Here is a 26,899-nt window from a genome sequence, read left to right on the forward strand (position 1 = left end):
TAAGTATCTGTTAGATCCCATTGGTTTATAATGTGGTTCAAGTTCCTTATACTCTTTCTGATTTAAGTCTACTTGTGTAGTAATTATTGCAATGTGTAATGTGTCTTTTCGTTTTCCTCTGGCTGATTTTAAGATTTCCTCTCCATATTGTTTTCTTGTCATTTGATTAGGATGCACTTGAGTGATTTTCTTGGTTGTTGTCATTGCTTTTCTGCATGGGATTCATCAAGCATCTTGAATGTCTGGTTTATAACTGAAAGAGTTTTTGGATATTTTTTTGGCCACTACCTCTTCACATACTTTTTCTTCCATCCTCTTCTCTTTCTGGGATGTCAATTACACATATGTCATATAACTTAACATTGTTCTATAGGCCACTGATGTGTCCCTTCCCTTCCTTTGCTTTTCTTTCCATTTCTTCTTATCCCACCCCTTTTTCCCTGTGTTTCACTGTGCATCATTTCTTTGCTATGTCTTTAAGATCTCTGATCTTTCTTTTGCAGTGTTGAATCTATTAACTCTGTCCAGTTAGTTTTTCATTTCAGACATTAGGTCTTTTCATCTCTAGAAGTTGTGATTGACACTTTTTAATATCTTCCATTTCTCTTATTTGATTTCATTTTTTTGAATGTGTAAAGTCCTTATCTGCTAGTTACATGTTCCGTCATTATAGAGTTAGAAATATTTATTTCTCTAACTTTTTAGGCTCATTTTTAAGCTCTCATTATAGCTGGGTGTGTGGTGCACACTTGTGTTCGCAGTGACTTGGGAGGCTGAGGTGGCATGATGGCAAATTCAAAGCCAGCCTCAGCTGTTGAGTTAGGTCCTGACAACTTAGTAAGACCCTGTTTCAAAAAACAAAGAGGACTGAGGATGTGGCTCAGTGGTTAAGCAGGGTCTGCTTATATTGTTTTCCCCATTGGTTGTAGGTCTTGTATACCTGGTTCTTTATACATCTACAAATATTGTAATATAGCACAGAAAATAGACAATGTGAATTTATTCATTCATTTTGTGTGACTAGGAATTGACCCAGGGACACTTTACTCCTGAGCTACATCCCCAGTGCTTTTTATTTTTTAATTTTTACATAAATTTTTGGTACTGAGGATTTAACCCAGGGGTGCTATATTGCTGAGCCACATCCCGAACCCTTTTTATATTTTATTTTGAGATAGGATCTTGCTACATTTCTGAGGCTGACCTTGAATGTGCAATGCTCCCACCTCATCCTCCCCGTCTCTAGGATTACAGGCGAGCATCATCACAGATGGATGAACATTGTGAATTCTGGATTTTGTTGTCTTCCTTTAAAAATTATTGGAGAAACTAGGTGTGGTGGTACACACCTGTAATCTCTATGACTGAGGAGGATGAGGGAGGAGGATCACAAGTTCAAGGCCAGCCTCAGCAACTTAGTGAGTTGCTTAGGAAGGCCCCAAGTACCATAGTGAGACCCTGTCTCAAAATATTAAATAAAGGGCTAGGAATGTGGTTCAGTGGTTAGGTGCCCCTGGGTTCAATGCCTAGTACCCAAATAAATAAATAGATAAATAGACTATTTAGACTTTATTCTGGCAGGAATTATTTTAGTTGTGAATTTCTTTCATCTTTTGCAGCTACTATTAAGTTTTTACAGGTGGATTTAGAGTTGACTTCTTAGGCCTAACAGGCATCATTCTTTTTTTTTCCTTTTTTTTTTAACTATTTTTTTTTAATTTTTAATTTGTTCTTTTTAGTTATACATGATAATAGAATGTATTTTTACATATCATACATACATGGAGTATAACTTCCCATTTTAGGGGTTGTACATGATGTGGAGTTATACTAGATGTGTATTTATATATAAACATAGGAAGGTTTGGTCCAATTCATTCTACTGTCTTTCCCATTCCCATCCCTCCTCCCTTCCCCCCCCCACTATCTTCTAGAGGCATCATTCTTTTGGGGTCTCGTTATACATTAGCAAATATTTTGTACTCTGAAAGATGTTTAGTAACTCAGACATCATCTTGCTGTGAGCTGAGAGAATTGTTCAACTTATTGTCCTGTAGCATTAAAGTTTTGAAGCATTACAATTTTCTATTCTTCATATTATTTGTGTAATAAAGTAATGTTGGCTTTGTCATGTTATGAGTAAATCCTATAAGGGGGGGGGAGAGGGAGGGAGGGAGGTGACATTTAATATGTGAATTGTCATGTGAGATACTTGGAAAAGTAGTCACCTATTTCTTTAGGAAATTGTAAATATGTGGCAGAAGAATAGTCTGTAGAATTACCAAGTGAAGAAAACTTCCAAGCAAGAATTACCTGATTCTTGAAATGGTCTTTTTGCTTCCATGTCAAGCTTTTTCACTTTTATTTCTTTTCTGCCTGCTTTTTTTTCCCCCAACTTTTCTTTACCTTTGTATATATCTGCTTATCTCCTTTCTTTACTCCCTTTCCTTTCCTTTTTTTTTTTTTTTTTTTTTTTTTTAGAAAAAGGAAAAAGTTTATTGCTTTGCTAGCAAAGGAGAAACACAGAGGAATCTATCCCAAAGGCGTGATTCTGCCCATCATCAGGAAAAGCAATTTTCACTCCCTTTTCTAGTATCTTATAAATCTCATCCAATTTTCATTGCATCAATATTTATTTTTATGAGGAGTACATCAGTGTTTACTTACACTGATTAAATCTATCTTCTAAGATACAGCCCTAAATTTTCAAATTCTGGTTATGGGGCAGTTCTAATCTATTTTGCCCTATTATCTCAAACAAAATACACTTAAAATCTGAAGCTTTATACTGACCCCAAATTATATACTCCTGTATCTCCCTTTTTCTCTCAGTAGCTCCCAGCCCTTCTGTCAAGTCATCCATTTCTGAAATCTTATTTTTGACATCTCCCTCTCCTATAATTAGTTACCAAGGCCCATTAAGGTTACTTAATGGGTGTTTCTCTTGACTTTTCCCATTTTGATTTCCTGTCATCTATCTATTCATCCATTGAACAAAAACTTGTTGAAATTCTGCATGTGCTAGGATTTTCCCCTCAGCAAGAAGGAAAGACAGTTTCCATATGACATAGAACATCGTGCCTAGCAACCCATTCTTCAGCAAACGTTTGTGAAAAAACTAAGTAAATATATTGTTAAATCATGTGAAGTTATAATGTTTAGAGTTCTAAATGGTCAAATGTTAGTAATTCAATATGTTCAACAAACATATTTCTAGAAATAACCATACCATAGAGAAAATCAAATATCAGGCTACTTCTTAATACTGTATACCTTTTGCATATAATTTTCTTCTAATAAATAAAAAGCTTGACTTTTCTCTTTGCCTACCAGGAAACACGAAATTATCCAGAATCATATCCACAACTGCCAAGAGATGAAACAGTGGAGAATCCTCATCTCCAGAAGCACATTTTGGAATTAGCATCCATTCTGGATGTTCGAAATGTCTTCTTTGAAAATACCATAGATGACTATTAAAACCATCTTGTTGAAACAATTTTTCATTTTCCACAGATTTTAAATGGTGCAGTTTTCTAATGTGATGACAGACACATAGTGTGTTACTTAGTTTTTATTTTTTAATTTAGGACCACCATTTTAAAAGGAAACAAAAATAAAATGTTCGAACTTTTAGGGTAACTGTTTTAAAATGCAATCTTTCAAGTCTTTTAGAAAATCAATTAATCTTGTAATTTTTATGTTTTGGTTTTGATGTATGGGTACTTACTGAAATAGTCACTGTTCTCACTCTGAGAAGAGTAAATCGTTTATTTTTGTATAATGAGAAAAATCCAACTCCTGTACCTGGACCTTAAATGTCCAGATTTAAAAAATATATAATTATTCATAATGATGAAACTGGCCAGCATGGACTACTAAAAATCAAGATAAGAGTCCTTCCATAATATATCTTTTCATTCCAAGTTAATAGGTAGAAAAATATATGATTTTTTGAAGCATGATTAAGACAGTTCTTGAAATCATTGAATTCTTTTAAATACTGTCAAATTTTCAGAAATGGTGTAGGATTGATATTCCTCTGAAAGCTGTGTCTTAGACTTGAGATAATATTACTTGGGAATATCTGAGTACTGTGTTGTTAAGAGATTTTTTTTTTTACATATTTTGATTTCTTTGTAGTCTTTGAATGCTGGAAATGAAAGGGAAAACAGCTTTTAAACATTTCAGTCAAAAAATCAGGTTGTTGATTTCATAATACAAGTCTCCAGTTGGAATTGTATTTAAATACTTAGTTCATGAGCTCATGTTTAAAAACTGACTAGCTGTGGTTGTGACTCAGTGACAGTTTCTAATTTCTTTGTATAGTTCAAATGTATGAAACTTCAAAGTCAGAGATACTATTATTTTTAGTGAGGGGTAACTGGTTGTTTATGAAAATTAAATTACAAATTGATTTTTGCATTGAAATTTTGGAAATAAGATTTGTTTAAACTCCTTGTATTTAGTTACTTTATATTCATGCAAATGTTTTATTCTTATTTTAAATGGGACTCAATGTATAATGTAAAATTTTTGTGTTTTCATTCCTTTCATCCCCTCATAATTTCACCAGCACTAGCTGTGAAGGTTTTTTCTCTTCCTTTGATTATGCAGTATTTATGTGAAGAAATCTGTGAATCAAAAGACCTCTTCTTAATTCTCTGTATGGTTTCACAGTCTACCTCTGGCTGTCCCAGGGGAAATTAGTGATTGCTTTTCATACCTTTTTCCTATGTCCATAGGGAAATTTTACTGTAATATTTTTAACATGGTTTTCATTTCTGGCCAATAATTTTGGGCCTGTTTCCCCATACCTGCTCCACTTTGCTGATTTTTCCATGTGAAGTCTTAATGTGATTGTTCTTCGGTCTAGGGACTTTAGGGTGCTTTATTCACCTTTTTGTTCTTTCAAGCAGTATTTCAGAATGCTTGGGAAAAGTTATCTTAGAATGTGATATCTTTGGCTGGCGTGTTGTTTTCATTTTCAGGTAGACCGCTTTCCTTTTGTTCCAGTACCTTAGTATATGTCATAGAATTCCTTTCATAAGTGTTTACCGAACCACAGCAGTAGTCGTGAGTTGACTGGCCTCTTGTTCCAAATCCCCTGAACTTCTATACCACTTATATTTCTACCAACACACATTTTCCTGATTCTCTAGTGTTTAAAATAATTTTCATTGTCCTGAGCCCTATCCTCACCAGCTAAGTATAAGGAATACTGGTCTGAGAACCAGGAGATCTTAGTTCTGATCCTAACTTTCCCAGTAACTGGCATTATGCCCTTTGACAAATGTGTTCATGTCTCTTCCTTTTACCAGTCTCCCACATACAATGGAGGGAGTGACCCAAGGTCCTTTGCAGTTCCGTGATTCTACCATTTGGATTCTTGGTTCCAAAAATATTGATTTCCGTACCCTCACTACCAGGGAAAATGCTTTGTTTTTAGCACACACAGCATTCTTTTCTAGATCATATTTATTGAAACTATGTTCAAGAAAAAACCTGGATTCCAGTTAGCTATTTTAGAGACCAGTCTGGAGAGAGACTGTCTTGAAGAAAGTAGCTGTCATGATTAGAAACCTGTCCACCTTAGGAAGCACAACAGGGATTTAGATAATGACATGGCCCTTTAAGCTAATAGTAATGTAATTCCTTACTGGTAGGCAGAGATCTAAAATGGTATGAAGGGATCTTGAATCTTTAAGGAGAGCAAAACTGCCATAGAAAATTCTAAGCTATTGTTTCATTCATGCCTTCATGAAAATTGTATATTATGCAACCAGATTTATTATACATTCCAGATTTTCTTCTGGGCCCTGGCGAAACAATATCCTTTTTCTTCATGATGTTCACATTCTCACAGAGAAGTCAGGCAATAAACCTAAGTAAAATTTATGTTAGCAAGTGATAAGTAGGATGAAGAAAATTTATATCATGGGAAGGGAAATCTTTGTTTGTTTATTGAGAGAATATCTGTGTTTAAAAAGAGAGACTAGGGTAAGCATCATTTGAGAATGGGGCATCTGTACAAACACTTCATATTCTGTCTTTACTTTTTATTATGGAAGTTTTATACAAGAGATTAACGATTCCTTCTTGTGCCTTCTGCCTGGCCTCTACGTTTTAAAGCGTTAATCAAGGAAGAAGAAATGTAGAAGGACAATCACCTAATGGGCTCAGTGTGACAATGCCAGTGAATTTTGTGTTTTAATTGCTTCCCACCTATCTTTATAAAAATCTTAAGCCCTATTTATTTAATTGTAGAAGTCATAAAAATTTAAATATTGGAACCAACAGCAGAGCAAAGCAATGGGAAACAACTTCCTTTCAAATTGCACAAACTCCCTGGAGATTCTGATACAGTCTCTAGTCTCTCTTAAAAAATGATCTTAACAAATTAGCATAAAATTGCAAGCAGTCCATTTATAAACAAAACAAAATGAAGCATAATGAAATTTTCTCTTTATCTGATTTTTTCCCCCTTAACCCAGGGGTGCTTTTACCACTGAGCTATATTCCCAGTCCTTTTTGTTTGTTGGGTTTTTGTTTGTTTTTTATTTGAGACAGGGTCTCCCTAAGTTACTTAGGACCTCACTAAATTGCTGAAGCTGGCCTTGAACTTGTGATCCTCCTGTCCCAGCCTCCCAAGCCCTGGGATTACAAGCATATGCCAACCACACCCAGCTTCTTTATCTGTATATTATTTCTCAAGTTGGTAAAGCAACCATCTTCCCTGTTTTATGGAGAAGAAAGCTGAAATCCAAAAAGCTATCTGATGATTCATAATGATAGAACTAGAGTTCTACTAGTCTCAGCCCATCTTCCCAATTGCTCAGACTCTTTTCTATAATGAACAAGAAAGTAGTTATTAGAGATTTATATTTTGACACAAAGGGTTTTGGTACTTTTTTAAAAAAACTGTATCAGACTTGAAACCAGTGAGTTAGTCAGTCCAAACAAATTTTTGTTTATTAATTATAAAAATCAGCTATTTTATCTTTGATTTCATCCAGGATGTACTATTTGTATGTTTGTGTTTTTCTCCCTAGAAAGTGGTGCTCTCAAAATCTCTCAAAGCACAGAATTCATTGTGTCCTTTATATTTTTACCAAGCTAAACCATTTTGAGAGTATAGAAACAAAGTGCAATCCAATTCTGATATAGGATCTGATCCACCCTCCATTTGTGGCTATTGCCATTCATTTTCTTTGTGCAATAGAATTCCCTGACACAAATTACTTGGTAATTGTGCTCAATTTAATTAAAGTAAAGGGAAAAGTGACAAATCAAATTTGTACATCAATTATGGAGCTTTATATTCTTCTCCTTAGTTTAATCTCTGACCTTTGTGATTTAATAATTTTATGTCTCTGAGGAGTGGTTTGGATCCAGTTGAAAAAAAATCTTGTACTCAGTTATCCATGGAGACTTGTAATCAGCCTAATCTCCAGAAAACATTCTGGACTGGAAATATAGTAAAGCGCCAAGGTCTGCAAACTTGGCCACTGACAGTAATTCAGAATCACCCACCCACCCCATGTGAGTAAAAGACTTGATATGAATATGAATGCTTTTAGTCTCCTGGTAATGTTTTGGGTGTTTATGTTCTTGTGTGTTTATCTGGAAAATATAGAGTATTTACGTTGAGGGCTCTATTTTGACTTATTTATTTGAAATTCTTATTTTTTATGGCATGTGTATATTTTTGTGATGCTAAATGCAATCCCTGTGTATACTTTTTGTGCATACATGTACATATCTGTAAATATATTGGTATGCAATTATGTAGTATGTGTATATTATACACCCATACCCATTGTGGGCTGAATTTATTTAAGTTCCGTGAGGACATCCTAGTGGCATGTTCATGCTGCTGTAATTAGGTTGTGGCTGGATCTCATTCACAAGCCTCTATTTTGAGGGGCTTATGTTGGGATAAAATGAGCTCATTTGGAGTTGAAATTAGGATATGAAGATCTTAACAGAAAGCTGGACATGCTTAGCTTTAAAATAATCTGTAAACTTCCACTTAAGTGGATGATAAATTAATGATATGACCCTAAAAAACATACATATGTGAACTGCAACACCAGCAGGTTCCTAAGTTGTATTACTCTTTTATTTACTTGACCATATTTATCATTACTGAATAGTAAACTGTTATGTTGGGAATTCATGTAGGGGCTATGGAAAAAATTTTACTTTGTCACATTTTTAAATAGGTAAGAAATTGCCCTTTAAGTGAGGGAAATATGTTCCTACTTGTCCTTTCAATACCTGATACTAAATTTTAAATTTGTATTGTTTTCATTAATATGCCTCGTTTTATATGTCTCTGTGAGGCAAAAAGGTGGGGGGCATTAGCTAAGGAAGGCCTAACCTAGGTGGGTAAGAGTTCATGAGGAACAGGAGGCTGTTAATCTGTATATTTGCAGCAGCTATGATTACTTGAGTCATGTCTTGGCATTTCTAACTATAGATTTTTCTTATTGGAATTGCATTTCAAAGATGAGTATGGTCATCTGAGAAAATGCTCCCAATGAATAGAATGCCTCCAGATGTATGGCTGAGTCTCCATGAGACCACTTGTGTTCTGCAATCTGACAATATATTCACACATGAAGTAGAGCTCTTAAAATTAGGTGCATAGTATGATATAAAAACTTGGGCCTTCAAACCTCTACCAAGGATGATAAGATTGGGGCCCATAAAATCATAGAAAATAAATGAAGTGCCAATTTGTGAATCTATGGGCTATTTCAGACGGTCAATGTTGGGTTACTCCTGTCTTCAGTTGATGTGTTTATTTGCATGAATGAATGTAAGAGATGTTTAATATACACTTGAATACATTCACTGCAGAAATTAAGTAGAAGTTATTTTTGCATGAAAAAATACAACTGCAAAGCAATGTTTGACCCCATTCACGTTAGATTAAAGTTCAAAATTAGTTCAGGAGTCAATTTTACCACCCCAAAGTGTTACATTTGCCTCCTTATCATGTTTTTAATTAAACATTCCCTATTCACAGCACTTTTCAATTATAGTATTAAGTTTAAAATACAATTATTATAGTCTTAAATATGAAAACATAATGATGTATTATTTCTTAGAAATCAGTGAAAATGCCCATAGACTCTAATGTTTTGCTGTTTTAGTAACCAAATAATTTTTTTTGCAGTTGGAGAGTAATAGCAGAGCAAATAATACGCTACTTAAAATTCATGGAACTGTCTCAGGCTCAATGTGGACATTAATTTAAGAACAATGGCAATTTAAAAAAAAAAAGTGCTGTAGGTAAAACTGAAATTGCAGATAGGACCTCTGACCCCACAGTTATAAAGCCAGTAACTTTTCAGTTGAGTAAGATAGAGTTGCCAAGAAACCCAGGCCCTTTCCACATTCTCCTACACTCGTACACGTTGACACTCCATACATACAGTGGGTACCCCTTAACTTTAAAAATAATCACAAAGTAAAAAGTGATTCACTTTTCTCAAACTAGAATTTCAAGATGTAACATTATACTATGTCCTAGCTTTACTGAGTTTTGAACACAAAGACTTATTTAAACATGCCTTCTATTCTATTTAAGGGAAAATAATTGATGTGTGAATACAATTGACAGGAAGGGCATCAGGATGATACAGGGGATATGTGTTTGATCAGGTAAAGATAAATATATCAAATTAAATATAACTAATTTGTTGGTGCCACAGAAATATTTTCTTTGGAATTCTGTAAATATGAAATATTTTCTAAAGCTAAAGTTAATATTTTCCCTTTTTTGGTTTGTTATAGGGAGCCGCTTCAGAAAACACTCTTAGGTCTGAATTCAAATCAATAAGAGCTTAGCTTTATTCACCCGGCCAAGGACTATCACCCACCTATAGAGATGAAGCTCTATGGGAGAACAGCTCTTGTAACAGGTTTTTTTTAATAGATGGCAGCAAAATGGAGTCTTATGTCTTTCTATGACTGTTCTTGCTTTATAATTGTCTTACCTCATTTATCAAAATCCTGTATCTCTAATCTATATTTTTTACTAATCTATAATCTATAATTTGCAGTCTTGTTAATTGTATTCATCAGTTCACACCACAACATTCCCCACTGGTTTTATGGGACTAAATCAAATCATTGATATTCTAAGTTTCAGTTTTAACTAAGTTTACCAAGTCATAATGATATTTTTTTTAAGGACCAGCAGTTTAATCTTTAGAAACCAGGCTTCCTGTCTTTTTAGAGGTGTGTGCAGCGTGCATGTCTGAAAGTGAAACAGAACAGAAAGTAAAAATATTGTTTATTGTCAGGTGTCTTCAGGTGGATTTTTTTGTCCAAGTTGTCTCATGGCAGTTGGAGTGGTCAAGGTAACTGGAAAGGGTCTGTGCCAGCAAGGCTCTAAGGTAGATGGATGATGGCTACGGGCTGCTGGCCTGCCTTTGTTAAAGCCTGAGTCTTTTGGGACGCTTGCTGGAGAGCCTGTAAGGACTTAAGAAGTGAGGGGTTACTTATTTTAGTTAGTTTTTTTTATCTGGGAACCAGCAGGGGTTGTCTTTTAAATATTATAAACCTTTTATATAAGGGGTATATAAAAGGAAGGAGGTTGACCCAGTCTTTGTTAGGCTCCACCTTTAAGGGTCTTTTTTAGAATTTAATTTATCTTTTTTATTTTTCCTAAGCTCTAAAGTCTATATATAATATAAGTCCCATTTAATTTTAAAGACTTTAGATAAATTTTGAGTTATCTTAGCTATGAAAGCTGGTACCACAGAAATATTGGACCATATTGGACCCCATGGCTATTGGGAGGCCAAATCGGGCAACTATCTCCTAAATAAGTGTCCACATATATCAGTAAATATTTATAACCATACTGTCTAGGTTTTACTTCAGTGAAGTTTATTTTTCATCTTTTTCCTGGTGTTTCTCTTTGTAGTCTGATTCCTGTAAATTGGCTTACCTTTGGATTAGGATTTACTTGAGCCTGGCACCTGGAAGAAACTTGTCTTGTTAATTGACTTAACTTAGGGATATAGAAGTCTTTTTGTAACACTTTAGTTACCTATGTGGGTTTCTTGATATAATTGTTCAATTAATAGTTTTTCCAATGTCTCTGGAATCAAGATCTTTTTGTCCAGTAGAATCTTCCATCCATTTTGGTCCTCATCACTTTTAAGGTTTTTCCTAGGATTTTTTTTTCCCCGTATACATGGGGGAAGTGGGTAACAAATGGTTAGGCAGCAACACAGGCAAAATCCATGAAGTCCCCATTGGTTTTAAAGCCATCTCTTTAGTTGTTTTGTTGGCAAAGGAGTTCCTTTTTGTCTCTGTAGTCTCTGTTCTGGTGGCCTCTGCAATGTATGATAGCCACTTTTTCTGGTAACCAGAGGGCTTTTAGCAAAGCTAGTATCTCCTTCAGCATGTTTGATATCTTTCTCTCCTGAAGTTAGTAGTCTTCTCTTTTTATAGAGAGCTCCATGTACATGAACAGTAGCAAAAGCATATCTTCTGTCAGTATAGACATTAACGGTCTTTCCTTTGCCGGGTCTGAGAAACTGGGTAAGTGCAATTACTTCTGTTTTTTTGGGCAGAAGTTTTATGTCCCAGAGGTTGAGCCCAGATAATTTCATTTAAAGTAATTATAGTTGCCCCCTACATACCTGATTTAATTTTGGATGTAGCTGCTGGCATCAGAGTAGAGTGTCTTATCTGGATGTGGCCAAGGTATGTCTATCAGGTCCGGCCAGACATTCTGGAGTGACTCCAAGATTTCCTGGCAGTTGTGCAGCGGCTCAGAGGGACCATCGTCAGGAAGCTGAGGTTTTTAGGAATTTTATTCTGGGCTAGTCTAGAAGAAGGGCCTGGTATTGGGTGACACGAGCATTGGAGAGCCAGCGCTCTAGAGGGCTCTAGAGTAAGGTCTCCACAGCATGTGGGGTTATCACCTGTAAATCTTGCCCCAGTGTAAGCTTATCTGCTTCCTTAACCCGGTTTGCTATGGCAGCGATGGCTCGGAGGCAGTTTGGCCATCCAGCCACAACATAGTATGGTCCTTTGGGTAGGTATGCCACTGAACGTTTCCATGGCCCCAATGTCTGAGTAAAAACCCCTTTTGTTTTCCTCTGACTTCATGTGCAAACAGTTGGAATGGTTTTAGAACATCTGGGAGGGCCAATGCAGGTGCAGAGACTAGGGCTTGCTTCAGTTTGTCAAATGCCTCTTGTTCTTTCTCAGTCCAAGTCAGAGTCCTCTTTTCTTCATGTACTAACATACAGGGGCTGAGCTGGATTGGCAATACCCAGTGGCCCCGAGGAGCTCTCGCATCTGACACTTAGTCTTAGGGCAAGGAATCTGCATGATTGCTTTAATTCTGCCTGTGACAGAGTCCTTTTTCCTTTTTCTAGGTTGTAGCCCAAGTAGGTGGCTATTGAGGAGCATAATTGGGCCTTTTTTGTTGACACCTGTGTACCCCAAGGTTTTTAATGTTTTTAACAAGTCTCTGGTGGCCTGTTCACATTTAGTTATAGTTTTTGGTTGTTATCAGGAAATCATCTACATATTGTAAAAGTACAATCTCAGGGTATTGCTGCCTGTAAGCCACAAGGTCCTGGCTTAGAGCCTCATCAAATAGAGTTATAGAGTTTTTATTTTTGTTTTTGTTTTTAAATACATGACAACAGTGGAATGCATTATACTCATTATTACCCAAGTACAGCACAATTTTTCATAACTCTCTAAAAGTATGTTCACGCCAAATTATGCCGAGTTGAAGAGTTTTGCCACCCCTGTGGCAATATGCCCAAGTCAGTTATCCTGAAATCTCCCATCTCGATCTGACCATTTAGAAGTAAAAATTGGTTGGCTTGTCTTACCCAATGGCAAGCTGAAGAAGGCATCTTTGAGGTCCAGGACAGTGTATACTTGGTGAGGAGGAGGCAATGAACTGAGAAGAGTGTAGGGATTTGGTACCGAGGGATGAATGGTTTCCACTCTCGTGTTGACTTTTTCAGGTCCTGCACCAGTCGGTAGTCCTTTGTCTCAGGTTTCTGGACAGGCAGTAATGATGTGTTCCAGGCTGATTGGCAGAAGATGAGGATATCAGTTTCCTGCAACATGTAGATGTTAATGGCTATGCCTTTTTTAGCTTCCAGTCTGATAGGATACTGTCGGATCTGCACAGGGGTGGCAGTGCTGGTGAGCCGCACTATAATAGGTGGCTGGTACATGGCTAGGCCAGGAGAATTGTTTTCTGCCCCTTTTAAATCTTGCGAGGAGATCGGAAGGTGGAGTATGGGTGTCTTCTGCTAAGTGCAGGTATTTTTCCCCAATGGGACAAGTATATATACTAGTTTTGGGCCCTTTAAATGACAGGTTGACTGTGCCTTTTTGGAAAGAAATGATGGCTTGCAATTTTTGCAGAAAGTTTCTGCCCAATAGTGGATAGGGGCATTTTGGCATTACAAGGAATGAGTGTGTTATTGTCCCTTCTTTCAAGTCAGTTCTCATTAGAAATTGGCCCTTCAGTTTCTGTTCCTGGGGGCTGTTGTCATTTAGGGAGTGGAGCCTTTAGGGGTTATTGTTCAGGAGCTCAAGACCTCGAAACTCTGACATAGCCATCACCAAGACTCTTGTCAACCTTGAGGGGGGGGTCTCTACTATTGCAGACCCTTTGGCTATTTCCACCAATTTTGACAGCATCTTTCCCTCAAATCCTTCCTGTCTCTGTAACTTTCTCCTAATATCTGGGGCCGATTAAGTCACAAAAGCAATATTAATAGCCCTTTTATTCTCTGGAGCTTCTGGGTCTATTGGTGCCTGCACATGACAAGCCTCAAGAAGGCACTCCAGGAAAGCAGCCGGGGGCTCATCTGGGCCTTAAATTGTCTTGCTTACCTTTGCCAAATTGGTGGGTTTTCTAGCAGCTGCTTTGGTGTCTCTTAGTGGAGCCTGGCAGTACTGGTTGGTTACCTCCTCACCTGTCCAATCGGGGTGAACTGAAAGGAAAATGAATTCCTCGTGAGGATCATCAGAGAGTTAGCCATCAACACTGAGAGTAGTTTTTGGCTTTTCTTCTGATTTTAACAGGGAAATCACTAGTAGAAAAAGGAATATATATATGTGTGTGTGTGTGTGTGTGTGTGTGTGTATATATTCTCTCTCACACACACACACACACACACACATATATATATATATATAATGGGAAGGCCTAAGCATCGAGGGGGAACTCGGTGCCTGAAGGGCAGAGGGATCCAGAGAAGGAAGATCCAGGTCCTTGGAGCTCTTTTGCAGAACCTGTGTCTTTGGGGAGGAAGGTTTTGATTTTCTTAGCTGTTCCTGAAAACAAAATCTTAACTATCTTGGCTCCTCTAAGAAGATTTCAATCCAAACCTGTATACAGGGTAACTGATATGGATGGCCAGGCCGCCCGGAGATGACTCTGTGAGCTTGATAGGTGGTGGAGAGGTCGGTGGTCCCTTCTGGGGGCCATCTGACTTTTAAGGTTGGCCAGTCTAAATCAAAATTTTCTGAGAAAGGAAGCATTACATGATGTTACAACATATAATTAGTTGTTCTCTTTGAAAACTCTTTAAATTTAGACAAAAAAAACATTTAAGGGGTGTACAAAATGAATATGAAGTGGACTGATTTTGACCTATAATGAGACACAACAGACAAGGCGCTATAAAAAAAACCTAATTGATCTGGGGTTTTTAACCCCAGATGGGCCAGTGAGCAGCTTCTCAACACTGCCCTGGACTGGGAAATATGTGCTGCATCCAGCCTTCCCTGATGTCCCCAGACTGTGGATCCGCACAAACCAAGTTTCAACTTTCAAGCTTACCTTTCCCAGGAGAACTCAGTCACAAGTGCAAATCGCAAGTGCTCTCAATAGTCAGTTTGCAGGTTTGGCAGGAGCCGATGGGGAGGGGACCTCAGAGGCCTTCCCCAGGTTGTCTCCAGCTCACTGGGTTCTCCTGGGTGTTTCTTAGTGTTCTCCTGTAAGAAATATCTCTTCCATCCCGGACGAGCCCCCAGAATATTATGGGGAGCCGCTTCCAAAAACACTCTTAGGTCTGAATTCAAATCAATGAGGGCTTAGCTTTTTCATCTGGCCAGGGATGTCACCAACCCATAGAGACTGAAGCTCTGTGGGAGAACAGCTTTCATTTCAGTTTCTCAGAAACTGCTCTTGTAACAGTTTTTGTTTGTTTGTTTAAGAAGGCAGCAAAATGGAGTCTTAGGCCTTTCTGTGACAGTTCTTGCTTTATAATTGTCTTATCTCACTTATCAAAATCTTATATCTATAATCTGTATTTTTTACTAATCTATAACCTATAACTTACATTCTTATTGATTGTATGTATCAGTTTACACCACAACAGGTTCAGTGTAATATTGACTTGAGACTTCCATTTTGAAATTGTCACTTAATCACTAATTGAAGCACCATTTCTTAATTTTAAAATCTTTCTATTGCTTTCTTTGTGGTTTTAAAAATTATTTTAAAAAGTAGACTAGGCAGTGTGATTTTCTGAAACATTTGAATGGTAGATTCAGAGTTTTTTAATGAATATGTATATTACATTACACACTAGATTCACTGAGTCAAGCCTAAATTTGGTCCTAGACAGACTATAAAGAGGGAGTGTTTTTCCTATTTTAGTGGACAATTTCAGTCTATATCCTAAGACAATCATCTTTTCAGGTATAATATTGTTTAAAATGAAGCATGGGTAACTTCAGGTTTCGGATTTTTGCTCTTCTCACAGGCTTATGGAGTGAACATTAATAGGCTGGGTTATTATATCACTTTCCCAGTGAGGTTAGAAATTATGGTTAGCCTTCTTACGGTAGGCAGTGAAAGGTATTTACATGTTATATTTATCACTAATATTATTTTATCATCTGAAACTTGAGAATGTCCACTTGTCCCTGATTCAAAATTGAAGGTTTTGTTTTGTTTTGTTACTAGGGATTAAACCCAGGGGCACTTTACCACTGAGCCCTCTTTATTTTGAGACAGAGTCTTGCTAAGTTGCTGGGGCTGGCCTTAAATTTTGATCCTGCCTCAGCCTTCTGAATCGCTGGCATTACAGGTATAAATATTATATCATAAATTGAATCATAAATTTTCTTTAAACACCAAATGAATATAAATAAGCATTGTAAAATCTGAAGTGATTTATGATATGATAATCCCCAAGTATTTCTAAATCACAGAAATCACCACTCTATTTTTTCAAAAATTTATTCCCACCTTCCTGCATGTGCTATTGATGTTTTTTTTTTTTCTAAATTTAACATACCCAGTGTGATATGTTAAAAATCTGCAGGAAAACTGTGCTTTTAGTGTTGTAGTTCAATAAGAATTTTTATTCCTGTTTCCTGAAGGATTCTCTTATTATATCATTAAAGTTACCTTGTAATAGTTCAGTAATGTAATTTAGAACTTGATTTTCATGACTTTATAGTTGTCTGGATGCATTCCTTTTACCACATAGACCCTACCAATAGCTTTCCAATTTTTTATTTTTAATAAACCTTGCTGTTCAACTATCAAAGTGTCTTATGTTTTTCAGGATTCTTCCAGTTGAGGTAGAAGAGCTTAGATAATAAGAAACACGGATACAATGTCCTTACATTTTCATAGTAGAGCTTATTAGTGAAGGAATTTGTCCAACTAGGGTATCTTTATTTGTATAGCACCAGTATAAATAGGACTTGCATTCATCATTAAACCAGATTAAACAGTTATAATTTTTTTAGTTTGCTGTAAAGAATATTATAATTTCAGGCCACTTATTTTCTATGAGCAGTTCACATTGTAAAATTAAGTATCCTTTTTCTTTATTCAAAGCATTACTAAAGGTTAATTTAACCAAGTAGGAGAACAAGTTTTGTTTTTGTTTTCACAGAAAATAATGGTGAACCTATTGTCTACACTTTGAATATTAGGGAGAAATGCACTTGTTTAAATCATAGCAGAAATTACATTTGGAGGATATACTTAACTTGATTTTCTAGTGGTGTGAAATACTTTTTTAAAAATTGTGCTTGTCTGTAACTGAAATGTTATAGAATTGTAACACTATAAGGATTAGAGTTATATCTATTAGCTCTCCTCAAGAGATTGAAGCACAATAATTGTCACGTAACAAACTTTATCCAAGTGCTGCTAATCTTATCGTGCAAATAATCAAGCTATTTGGTTGCCTATCTAGCTATTCACTGTAGTCCTTAAGAGTTAGTCTTATTGTTCATTTGTATTAAAATTTGGGTATTGTAGGTTAATACTCTAGAGCAAAATCCATCAACTCAGCTCTGTTAGAGGCAAATTGTTTGGATTCATTAGTTTTTAATGTGTGTTACTAGTAGAGTACATTTTGAAGGGGCTATTCACCAATGACTAAGGGGGAAATTATATTGTCAATATCATTTGACTTAAACATTTGTGGTGTTGTCAAGTCTTGTCTGATGGTGTTTCTAAATTGTTTAAGCCATATGTTCTCTGTAAACAAGGATTTTTGTTTTGTTCATTTCCAGCAGCCTTTTTCTGCTTTGTCTGTTACAGTTAATACTTCATAGATTTTAGAAATTGAGAAGTTCTTAAAGCATTTCATTTTCTTGAGTTCACTTTTGGCTCTTGTATGATATGTGATTTGTCTAAAAGATAGCAAGCCTTTCACTACTTTACTAAATGAATTTAAAAGTAAACACTGTGATTCTGCAGAGCAGATTCCATAGGCTTTCCCATGTTTTTTCCTTTCATACAGTGTCTACCACTTGGAGGGAGGGCACTTAAATATTAGAGGATGGAAAGTTAAACATTGTTGTTTTTATGTTTTATTAAATAACAGAACTACAGAATATTTGATTTTTGTTGTCAGTGTATTAAAGAAATTTTTGCATTGATAAATGTTCTTTAGGAATGTGATTACATTCATCAGGTGTGAACTCTTGTAAATGAATTTTGTATCTTGAATCCACGTATATATTAAGTGTATCATCAATAGAAAAATAAACATTATTTGCTTAAAGTTTTGTGTACTTCTTCAGTTTTGTTGATTATTTAAGTGCTAAACTGTTAGGGTTACTTCTTTTAGATGACTCCTCAGATACTTTGAACTATCTTAGGGTTGTGGATTCCATGCTTATTCTAGTTTGTTATCTTTTGCATCCTAATTTTTATTTTTCTGAGGCCTTTTCCTGGTGGTCAGAACTGGGACTAAGGCAAGGGTATTTAATTTTTTTTTTTTTTTTTTGAGCCAAGTGATTGGCACATGCCTGTAATTCCAGGGAGGCTGAGACAGGATTGTAGGTTGGAAGGCAGCCTCAACAATTTAGGAGGCTATAATCAATTAGTGAGACCCTGCCTCAAAATAAGTTTTTAAAATATGCTGGGGATGTAGTTCCATGGTAAACTACCCTTGGGTTCAAACCCCTGTTCCAGAAATCAATCCATCGATCAATTAATCAATCTGTTGGAACTTGCACTGGTGTTGGGTCTGGGCCAGGACCAAAGTTCCTTAAACGTGCAGCGTCTAACTTGGCTTTGAGGAATCTGGAGACCTGCCTTAGGGTACTAAATTCGCAGTGACTGTCAACAAGGCAGTTTTTATGCTTTGGGCTTTTGTCCTCTGTTATATAAAGAGGCAGCCCATTGGTGAATGGTCACCGCCCTGTAAATAACAAGCCGTATATCAGAGTGCATACACACTAGGGGAAGGTTCTGAAACCTTTCGATTGTACATCCTGCGTGTGCTGGGTTGTGACATAAAACGTACAATCGACGGGATGTCGAGACGCTGAAGTTAGAAGAAGGGTCACAAAGCGCAAGGCGCAGTTTTAGTTTCTGCGGGCACAGGTTTTCCAGACTGCCTACTTGCGGCTGCATAGGGGGTTAGTGGGACCGGGGCGCAGACTGGCGCCCGGCCGCGCCGCGTGGCCAAGGCCGGGGGGTCTGTCCAGCAGGGCCCGTGGCACCGACAGCACGGGGCTCCTCCCACTTAGCCCTCTCCGCACCATCCATTTAAAGAAAAGGAAAAGAAACAACGACCGGCCTAAGCGAGCCGGTCAACAAGTGCGGGTCTGGAGTCTCGCTGACGTGGCTAGGGCGCATCAGGGAGCGCCCAGCGCGCCACCCAAGCCCTCCGACCGTTCTGGCCAACAGCCACCGGCGGCTTCGCAAGGCCGCAGAGGTGAGCACTGGCGCATGCGCGCGGCAGGCCAACCCCACGCAGCACTTCCGGCGCACTGGGGGACGTGCGGTTCCGGGTCGCTGCTCGGCTCACCGGCCGGCGGTGGGGGCTGGTGACGCGGGAGGCCGCTCACGAGAGGCCCTGGAGGCGGGGCTCTGCCAGCTGCCCAAAGAGCGGCAGGTGCGCGGGCCGGGGCCCCGGGGACGCGAGCAGCCCCTATTCTCCCGGTGGCCTTGGTGTCCCCAATCGGCTTTGCCAGGGTTTCCCGGGACCCGAGCCGGGGGGCGGTGCCAGGTGCTGTAAGGGGCAGGGTGGGAGCGGAGGCGGGCTGTCCCGGCCTGGGAGTCCGGTGCCTAGGGTTCCGGGATTCCTCCCTGCCGACCGAGATGAGCCAGCGCTCCCTGGGGCCGAGTTTCCCTGCTGTCAAATGGAAGAGGTGTTGGTTCCTTCCCTTTGACAGTCAAGCAAGGGCGTGGCCGGAGGGGGACTGAGGGAGAGGGAGCCAAACTGCCTTGGCTGGTACCTCCAGACGTCAGTAAAGGTCCTACCTGTCTTTTACTCAACTTTGCCTTTCTTTTGCTCAGAAACTGCCTCAGTACGAATCCTGCCAGGGTTTGGCCAGCTAAAGAGTGTCTGTTTCAGCGTCAGCTGAGAAATAAATGCCGGCCCTGGGAAACCTTAATCTCATCAAGTTGTTTTGCCTAGGGCCCCCAAGGAGCAGAGAATTTAGGCATATGTCTTTTGCGGTGAGCAGTTCCGTCCGTCCTTTGTAACTGTGAGTGAAACTCTAGGCAAATCACAATTCATAGGGACAGAGATGAGGGATGGCAGTCAACTGAGTGTTGAGGTAGTGACAAGTTTTCTTCCCCCACTTAATCTTCCCTTCCTCTCTTCTCCATTTCTCTTCCCACCCTCATCTCCACCCACCATTTTGGTCTTCTATTTGGAATATCCAGCCCACTTTAGGTTTGTCTTCATGCAGGACAGAATGCATCGACCCCCAGGCTGTTTTAAATCTCGTAGATAAGCCAGGTGAGTAAGTGATTTACAGACATTTAAGGTGAAGTTTTTGAGGAATTTTTACAGACTTGATGATCTGAAGTGGTAAGAAGTCTTTTGAAGATCTTAGAGCAGAGTTTAAGTATCCTCCAAAAAACATGGAAAGTTAAGGCCGAAACATGAATGTTAATATTTTATACACCATTGGGGGATATTTTTGTATCTCTTGTTAAATATCGTGTCAGGTACACTGAAAAAGAAAAGAGATTGTGTGGGGTTTGGGAGTGCATGCCTATAATCCTGCCGCCCAGAAGACTGAGAAGGGATTTTCTCAAGTTCCAGGCCAGCCTCATCAATTTAGTGAGACCCTGTCTCAAAATAAAAAATAAAAAGATAATGTATGAAATATGATATGTCAAGAGCTTTGTAATGTTGTGAACAACCAATAAAAAAAATAAAATGTAATTATGATACGAAAAAAAAAAGAATAAAAAATAAAAAGAACTGGAGATGAAGCTCAGTGGTAAAGTGCCCCTGGGTTAGATACCCTGGGCAGGGGTGGGGAGTGGGAATTAAGATTTGAGGTAATTTTATCATACTTAAAGAAATAGTATTTCCAGGAAGAGTTAAAGGCTATCAGATACCTGATATGTGGTTTTCTGGCTTGCCTGATTTTTGTTCTAGGTTATGATTTTTTTTCTGGAAACAGCTGATTGCAAACCATCCTGAAACATTAGAATATTACCTAATATTACCTAGAATTTCCTCATATTGAGTTACATGTTTGTGCCATCAACTTCAAAAGGGGAAAAAGCACTCACCACTGATTACACTTATTGAGACAAGGATTCAAAATCATTAATATATGATTTTGTGATGTTAACCTGTCAAATTTTACTGTGTCATAGGCCACTGCCAATATGGTATAATTAAAAAAAAAAAAAAAGGTTAGAAAGGTTGAGACTTGTAAGTCAGGTTCTGTGTTCAAATACCAGCCCTGTCAGCCTTTGGCAGGTTCCTTCACCTCTTTGAAACTGGATTTCCTTATCAGCATGTCAAGCACCTGAGTGATTTTTAAATGTTTAGTAATTGTGTTCTACTAAGTATACATTTAAGTTTTTAAACTTAATTTTGAAACCTGAAGCTTAACATAGCTCAAATGTGAAATCTTTCCTATGTTTGACTTATAGATATCTCTTTCATCTGATTTGTAGATACTGTGTTGCCATATGCCTTTGACCCACATTTAAGTTGGAATGCAGCTAGTTTGGATGTCTGAAACTTTTTAGGCACCTTTGTCTGAATCCTGGTTATTGAAAACTATTGTGGTAGTTCAAGAACTGGTCATCTGTGCAGGATAGCCACATAGCAAAAATGTTTGCAAAACTAAAGAAGAAAATTGCAGAAGAGACTGCTGTCACTCAGAGGCCAGGAGGTGCTACAAGGATCCCACGGTCAGTGAGCAAGGAATCAGTAGCCTCTATGGGAGCTGACTCAGGAGATGACTTTGTAAGTATCTTCTCTAGCTTTGAATATTTGGTGCAGTATCAATTTTTTTTTAATTTTTGGTACTGGGGATTTAACTCATTAAAGGGGCGCTTTACCATTGAGCTACATCCCTAGTCCTTTTTACTTTTATTTTTATTTCAAGACAAGGTCTTACTAAGTTGCTGAGGGTCTCCTTAAGTTGTTGAGGCTGATCTCAAAAACTTCCAATCCTCCTGCCTCAGCCTCCTGAGTTGTTGCTATTATAAGCATACACCCCCATGCCTGGCTTCAAAACAGTTTAAAAATAATGTTGCACTGAATCCTTCCAACATGTATTTTTTTATTGCATGATTCATCTATTTTGTAGTTTATAGCTGTTTAAAAACCTGATTATATATCTGGTTCTGTACTTAAGATACCTTTTTATTAGTGTTGGTTTGTTGATATTTAGGTAGCTTTCTTTTTTCTTATTTTTCAGTGAATCCCTTTCCATATTCTGTACATTGTCCTCTTGTACTGCTTTTCTATCTGTATAGTTTGTGCATCTTCTTTACATTCGGTCTGTCAAAATGTCTGAGCCTGTATTCTATGCAGGAATATATATACTTTGTCATTGTTGCTTTAACAAGGCCTGCAAATTATGCCAGAGTGCACTATTTTATTGGGAATATTTATGGAAAGATGGCACTTATGAATATAGTATGTCATGTTGTTTGTAAAGTATCTTTGGTTTAATAAGATTTTTAAAAATGAGGATGCAGCTATATTAGAGAAATATGCTGAAGATCAAAATGTTATGTTTGACATTTGACAGGATCCTTGTAAGTTATATGACTTTAAAAAGGATTTTGGGCTGGGAATGTGGCTCAGGAGGTAGTGCGCTCGCCTGGCATGCGTGCGGCCCGGGTTCGATCCTCAGCACCACATACCAACAAAGATGTTGTGTCCGCCGAGAACTAAAAAATAAAATATTAAAAATTCTCTCTCTCTCTCTCTCTCTCTCTCTCTCTCCTCTCTCGCTCTCTCTTTAAAAAAAAAAAAAGGATTTTATAGGGGCTGGGGTTGTGGCTCAGTGGTAGAGCGCTTGCCTAGCATGTGTGAGGCACTGGGTTCGATTCTCAGCACTACATAAAAATAAATAAAGGACCATCAACAACTAATAAAATATTTTTTAAAAAAGTATTTTTAATGCTTGATATATATATAAAAGGATGTATACAGTGTACATATAAAGCATAAAGCAGGTTGGATCCCTAGCACCACAAAGAAAAGATAAAGCATAATGTATATATGATGTATGAAGCAAGTAAATCTGTCACCCATCCAAAGAAATAGAACATTATCAGTATTTACATGCTACTCCCCATTTCCCATAACCACTACATTTTGTTTTTATTCCCATACTAATTAATATATCGTAACAGATACATATGTATTCATAAACAATTTTGTGTTTGTGTGGTCCTGGGGACTGAACCCAGGAGTGCTCTATCACTGAGCTATATCCCCAGCCCCTCCTTTTTATTTTTTTAAGACAGTGTTGCTAAGTTGTCGAGGCTTATCTCAAACTTGTGATCCTCTTGTCTCAGCCTCTTAAATCACTGGAATTTCAGGCATCCACCACCATGACCTATAGTTTATTATTTAATACTGCTTATTTTTGAACTTTTTAAAGATGGTATACCATAGTCTTCTTGGACTTACTTTTTATTTAGCTCAACATGTTTCCAAAATTCATCTGTGTGGCTTGAAGCTGTGGTTCATTTGTTTTTACTGCTATTTATTTTATAAGATTTTTGCATTTGAAAAGGCCACAGTTTATTTCTATCTTCTCCCAGTGGTAGACATTTGTGTTGTTTCTATAGTCAGATGACTCTTCCTTCGTTCTTCCGCTGCCTGAATCCCTGGTCGGATTACATGACAGAAGTTATTAGGTTATTGCAGTAGAGCAATAAGATTAAATGATAAGAATGTTATTCACCCCTGTATTTAACATTAAATATAAGTGAAAATTTGATCACCAGGCTAAATGATATAGGTTTTGTTGGTTTGTTTTAGTGTTGGGGATTGAACTCAGGACCTTGCACATGCTAAGCAGATTCTTCTACCCCTGTGCTACCTCTCCACCTCTCTGAAAAATGTGGTTTAAATGCTGAGTTCACAGCAGAAGGACCTGCTTTCCCCTCATTCTGACATACTAAATCAAATCTCTCATCTAGAATGTGTTCCAGACATAGAAACTGACCTGAATGCAAGTAATACTTTGCTCTGAGACTTTTCGAGTAACCTTTTTGAACTTAACTACATATATAGTGTCATCCTCACTCCCTGTATCCAGACCTTTATATCCAACTGCATTTATTTCTCCAAACAGATGCCTTCCATATGGTATCTGACATTCTAAATGAACAATTGAATTTGATAATTCCATCTCCATCCTACCAACTCACCACCAGGAGGCCCTGAATGCTTTTTAGACTCTTTTCTCCTTTCACTTCTTGGTATCTAATCAGTCAGATATTTTGTTTTCCATTTCCCAAATATCTCTCAAATTTAACCTCTGTATGCCTCTGCAAGTCTACTTTATTTCAGGATGATTTTCTTTCTTGGGGAAACATGTCAGCCTCCAATAGCTCCCAAAATGATCTTTCTAAAAGCTGATCTGTTCGTATCTCTTGATGCTTAAAACTTGGTGGCTTCCTTATTTTCAGGATGAAGTACCAATTCATTATCATTATTCCATATGGTATCTGACATTTTCAGATGGTATCAATTATTGTCTTTAAATGATAAACTGCCAGGACTGGAGTTGTGGCTCAGAGGTAGAGCGCTCGCCTAGCATGCGTGAAGCACTGGGTTCGATTCTCAGCACCACATAAAAATAAAATAAAGATATTGTGTCCACCTATAACTAGAAAATAAACATATTAAAAAAATGATAAACTGCCATGTTTTTTCACAGCTAACCAACCCAACTTCATCTCGCTCAGCTTTCTTACACCCCATGCTGGAGCCATACTGAATCTATTGAGCTTCCTGGAATGGCTCACATTACTTTCTGCCTACCAGTGTTTGCCTATACTGTTCACTCCTTCTGGAAAGTCTTCTATCTCCCCTTTCACTCTTGGATTCCTCTGACAGATTCTGCAGCCTTCAAGACTTAGTTCACATGTTACTCATGGAAGCCTCCTCAACCCTGCCCTCTCTTACCCCGACCCTTCACCCTTCTGGGTGAGTTTGGTGCCTCACCTTCTGCTTACCTCTGTGGTAGTACCTGTTATACTACATTAGTAGTAACAATTTGGTTGTTGGTCTCTGCTGCTAAAACTGGGAGCTTCATGAGAGGCAATAAAGTGAAGCTCTTAGGAACTCAGGTCAGATATAGAGTCAGACCTGAATGTGGTTCCCTACTATATCATCATCGTGTGACTGTGGACAAATTACTTCATTTTTCTATACTGTACTTTCCACATCTGTAAAATGGAGATAGGTCCCAGTGACTTGGGAGGTTGAAGCAGGAGAATCAAAAGTTTAAGGCCAGCCTCAGCGATTTGGCAAGGCCCTGTCTCAAAATAAAATTTTCAAAAAGGAGCTGGGGATGTAGCTTGATGGTAGAGAGCGCCCCTGACTTCAATCCCTGATACCACAAAAAAAAAAAAATTGGATAATACCTGTGTCTGTCTTTATTAAAGTATTATGTCATGGGTTCCACAATCACCCCAAGTTCCATTATTCAGTAGAAGGACTCACAGAACTCAATGATGTAGTTTCTTGCAGTGAAAGGATGGAAAGCACAATCAGCAGAGGGTGAAGGTGCATGGGGAAGAGCTGGGGGCCAAGCATAGCTCCAACTGCTGTGAAGTACAGAGGATATGCTTAATTCCCCGTGCAGTGACTTATGACAATGAGGTAAAATGGCTGGTAGGGAAGCTCATTAGAGACCTACTGTCCAGGGTTTTTACTAGATGGTGATGGTGTAGACATCTCCCTAACATGTACCAAAATCCAAGACTCCAGAAGGAAAGGTGTTTGGCATAAACTGTGTTTATGCACAAATAGTTTGAACACAATCATTCACTCTTATCAGGAATTATGGGAATGTTACCAAAGTACAAGTCCTCAGTTGCTTCAATGGGCCAACTTTACAAGAAGATATTTTTAATGATAGCAGTCTCAGGTCTTGTTAACTTTTTTTTTCATAGTGTATAAATCGCTTAGCATAGTATCCCGCTCTTGGTAAGTATTTCACAGTTGCTACTGCTGCTGTCTTAGGGAGGGCCTTTCTCACCACAGTTCCTAATGCTTGGCATGATGCTGAGGCCTAGTAAGTCTCACTAGCAGTAATAATCAATAATTTCTTACATTGCTAATTTTATTGTTTAAATGTTTATGTCCCTCCACAGTTAACAATGGGATGGTACCAAGTGGTGAGGCTTTTGAGAGATGATTAGGTTGTTAATTAGAAGATGATTAGGTTGTTAATTTTTATAAGAGCACTTTTAAGTGCTCTTATAAAAGAGGGCCCAGAGTGCTGCCTGTCCCCTTCCACCATGTGAGAATGTAGCTACATGGTGCTATCTATGAACCAGAAAGTGGGCGCTACCCAGACTCTGAACCTGCCAGAACCTTTACCTTGGACTTCTCAGAGTCTAAAACTATGAGCAGTAAATTTCTGTGGCTTATACAGTGCCCACTTTATAGTATTTTCTTTTCTTTTTTTTTTTTTAAGAGAGAGAAAATTTTTTAATATTTATATTTTTAGTTTTCGGCAGACACAACATCTTTGTTTGATGTGGTGCTGAGGATTGAACCCGGGCCACATGCATGCCAGGCGAGCGCGCTACCGCTTGAGCCACATCCCCAGCCCTATAGTATTTTCTTATAGCAGCCTGAACAGACCAAGACACTAGTATCAGGTGACACACTTAAAACTGACTATATGCCATGCTCTGTTTCACAAATTTGTCAAGTGTTAGTTTATTTAATCCTCTCTCAGCTCAGCAAGGTAGACCATATTTGTATTATAGTTTACAGAATGCCTGCAAGCATTCTGCAGGAAGGATGTACCCCGTAAACAATAGTTTACAGGAATGGAACACATAAGGAAGTGGAGTAATTAGCTGGAGTTCTTCCAGCATTAAGTGGTAAAGCAGGGACTTTAACCCTGGTCTTTTGACTCTAGAGATTCTGCTTACCAGTCTTCA

At 38.1% G+C, this 26,899-nt stretch overlaps 2 protein-coding genes across 6 annotated transcripts in view; both read left to right on the forward strand.

The window, feature by feature from the left end:
- Positions 1-10,428, forward strand: part of SCAI (suppressor of cancer cell invasion) — a 157,201-nt gene extending 146,773 nt beyond the window's left edge. Inside the window, exon 18 of the mRNA XM_081281926.1 lies at positions 3,334-10,428. Within this exon, the coding sequence (XP_081138052.1) occupies positions 3,334-3,480 (147 nt within the window). The 3' untranslated portion in view covers positions 3,481-10,428. The remainder of the gene's footprint in view (positions 1-3,333) is intronic.
- Positions 10,429-19,248: 8,820 nt separating this feature from the next.
- Positions 19,249-26,899, forward strand: part of GOLGA1 (golgin A1) — a 56,644-nt gene continuing 48,993 nt past the window's right edge. For 2 of the 5 annotated variants that reach the window (XM_081312000.1, XM_081312004.1), the window contains exons 1-3: positions 19,249-19,388; positions 20,165-20,240; positions 21,422-21,716. In XM_081312000.1, coding sequence (XP_081168126.1) covers positions 21,582-21,716 — 135 coding nt within the window. In that variant the 5' untranslated portion in view covers positions 19,249-19,388; positions 20,165-20,240; positions 21,422-21,581. The other 3 variants (XM_081312003.1, XM_081312002.1, XM_081312001.1) reach the window with 3 other exon arrangements.

This window comes from Spermophilus citellus, assembly GCF_964194105.1.
Source record: "Spermophilus citellus genome assembly, chromosome: 2".
Classification (NCBI taxonomy): domain Eukaryota; kingdom Metazoa; phylum Chordata; class Mammalia; order Rodentia; family Sciuridae; genus Spermophilus; species Spermophilus citellus.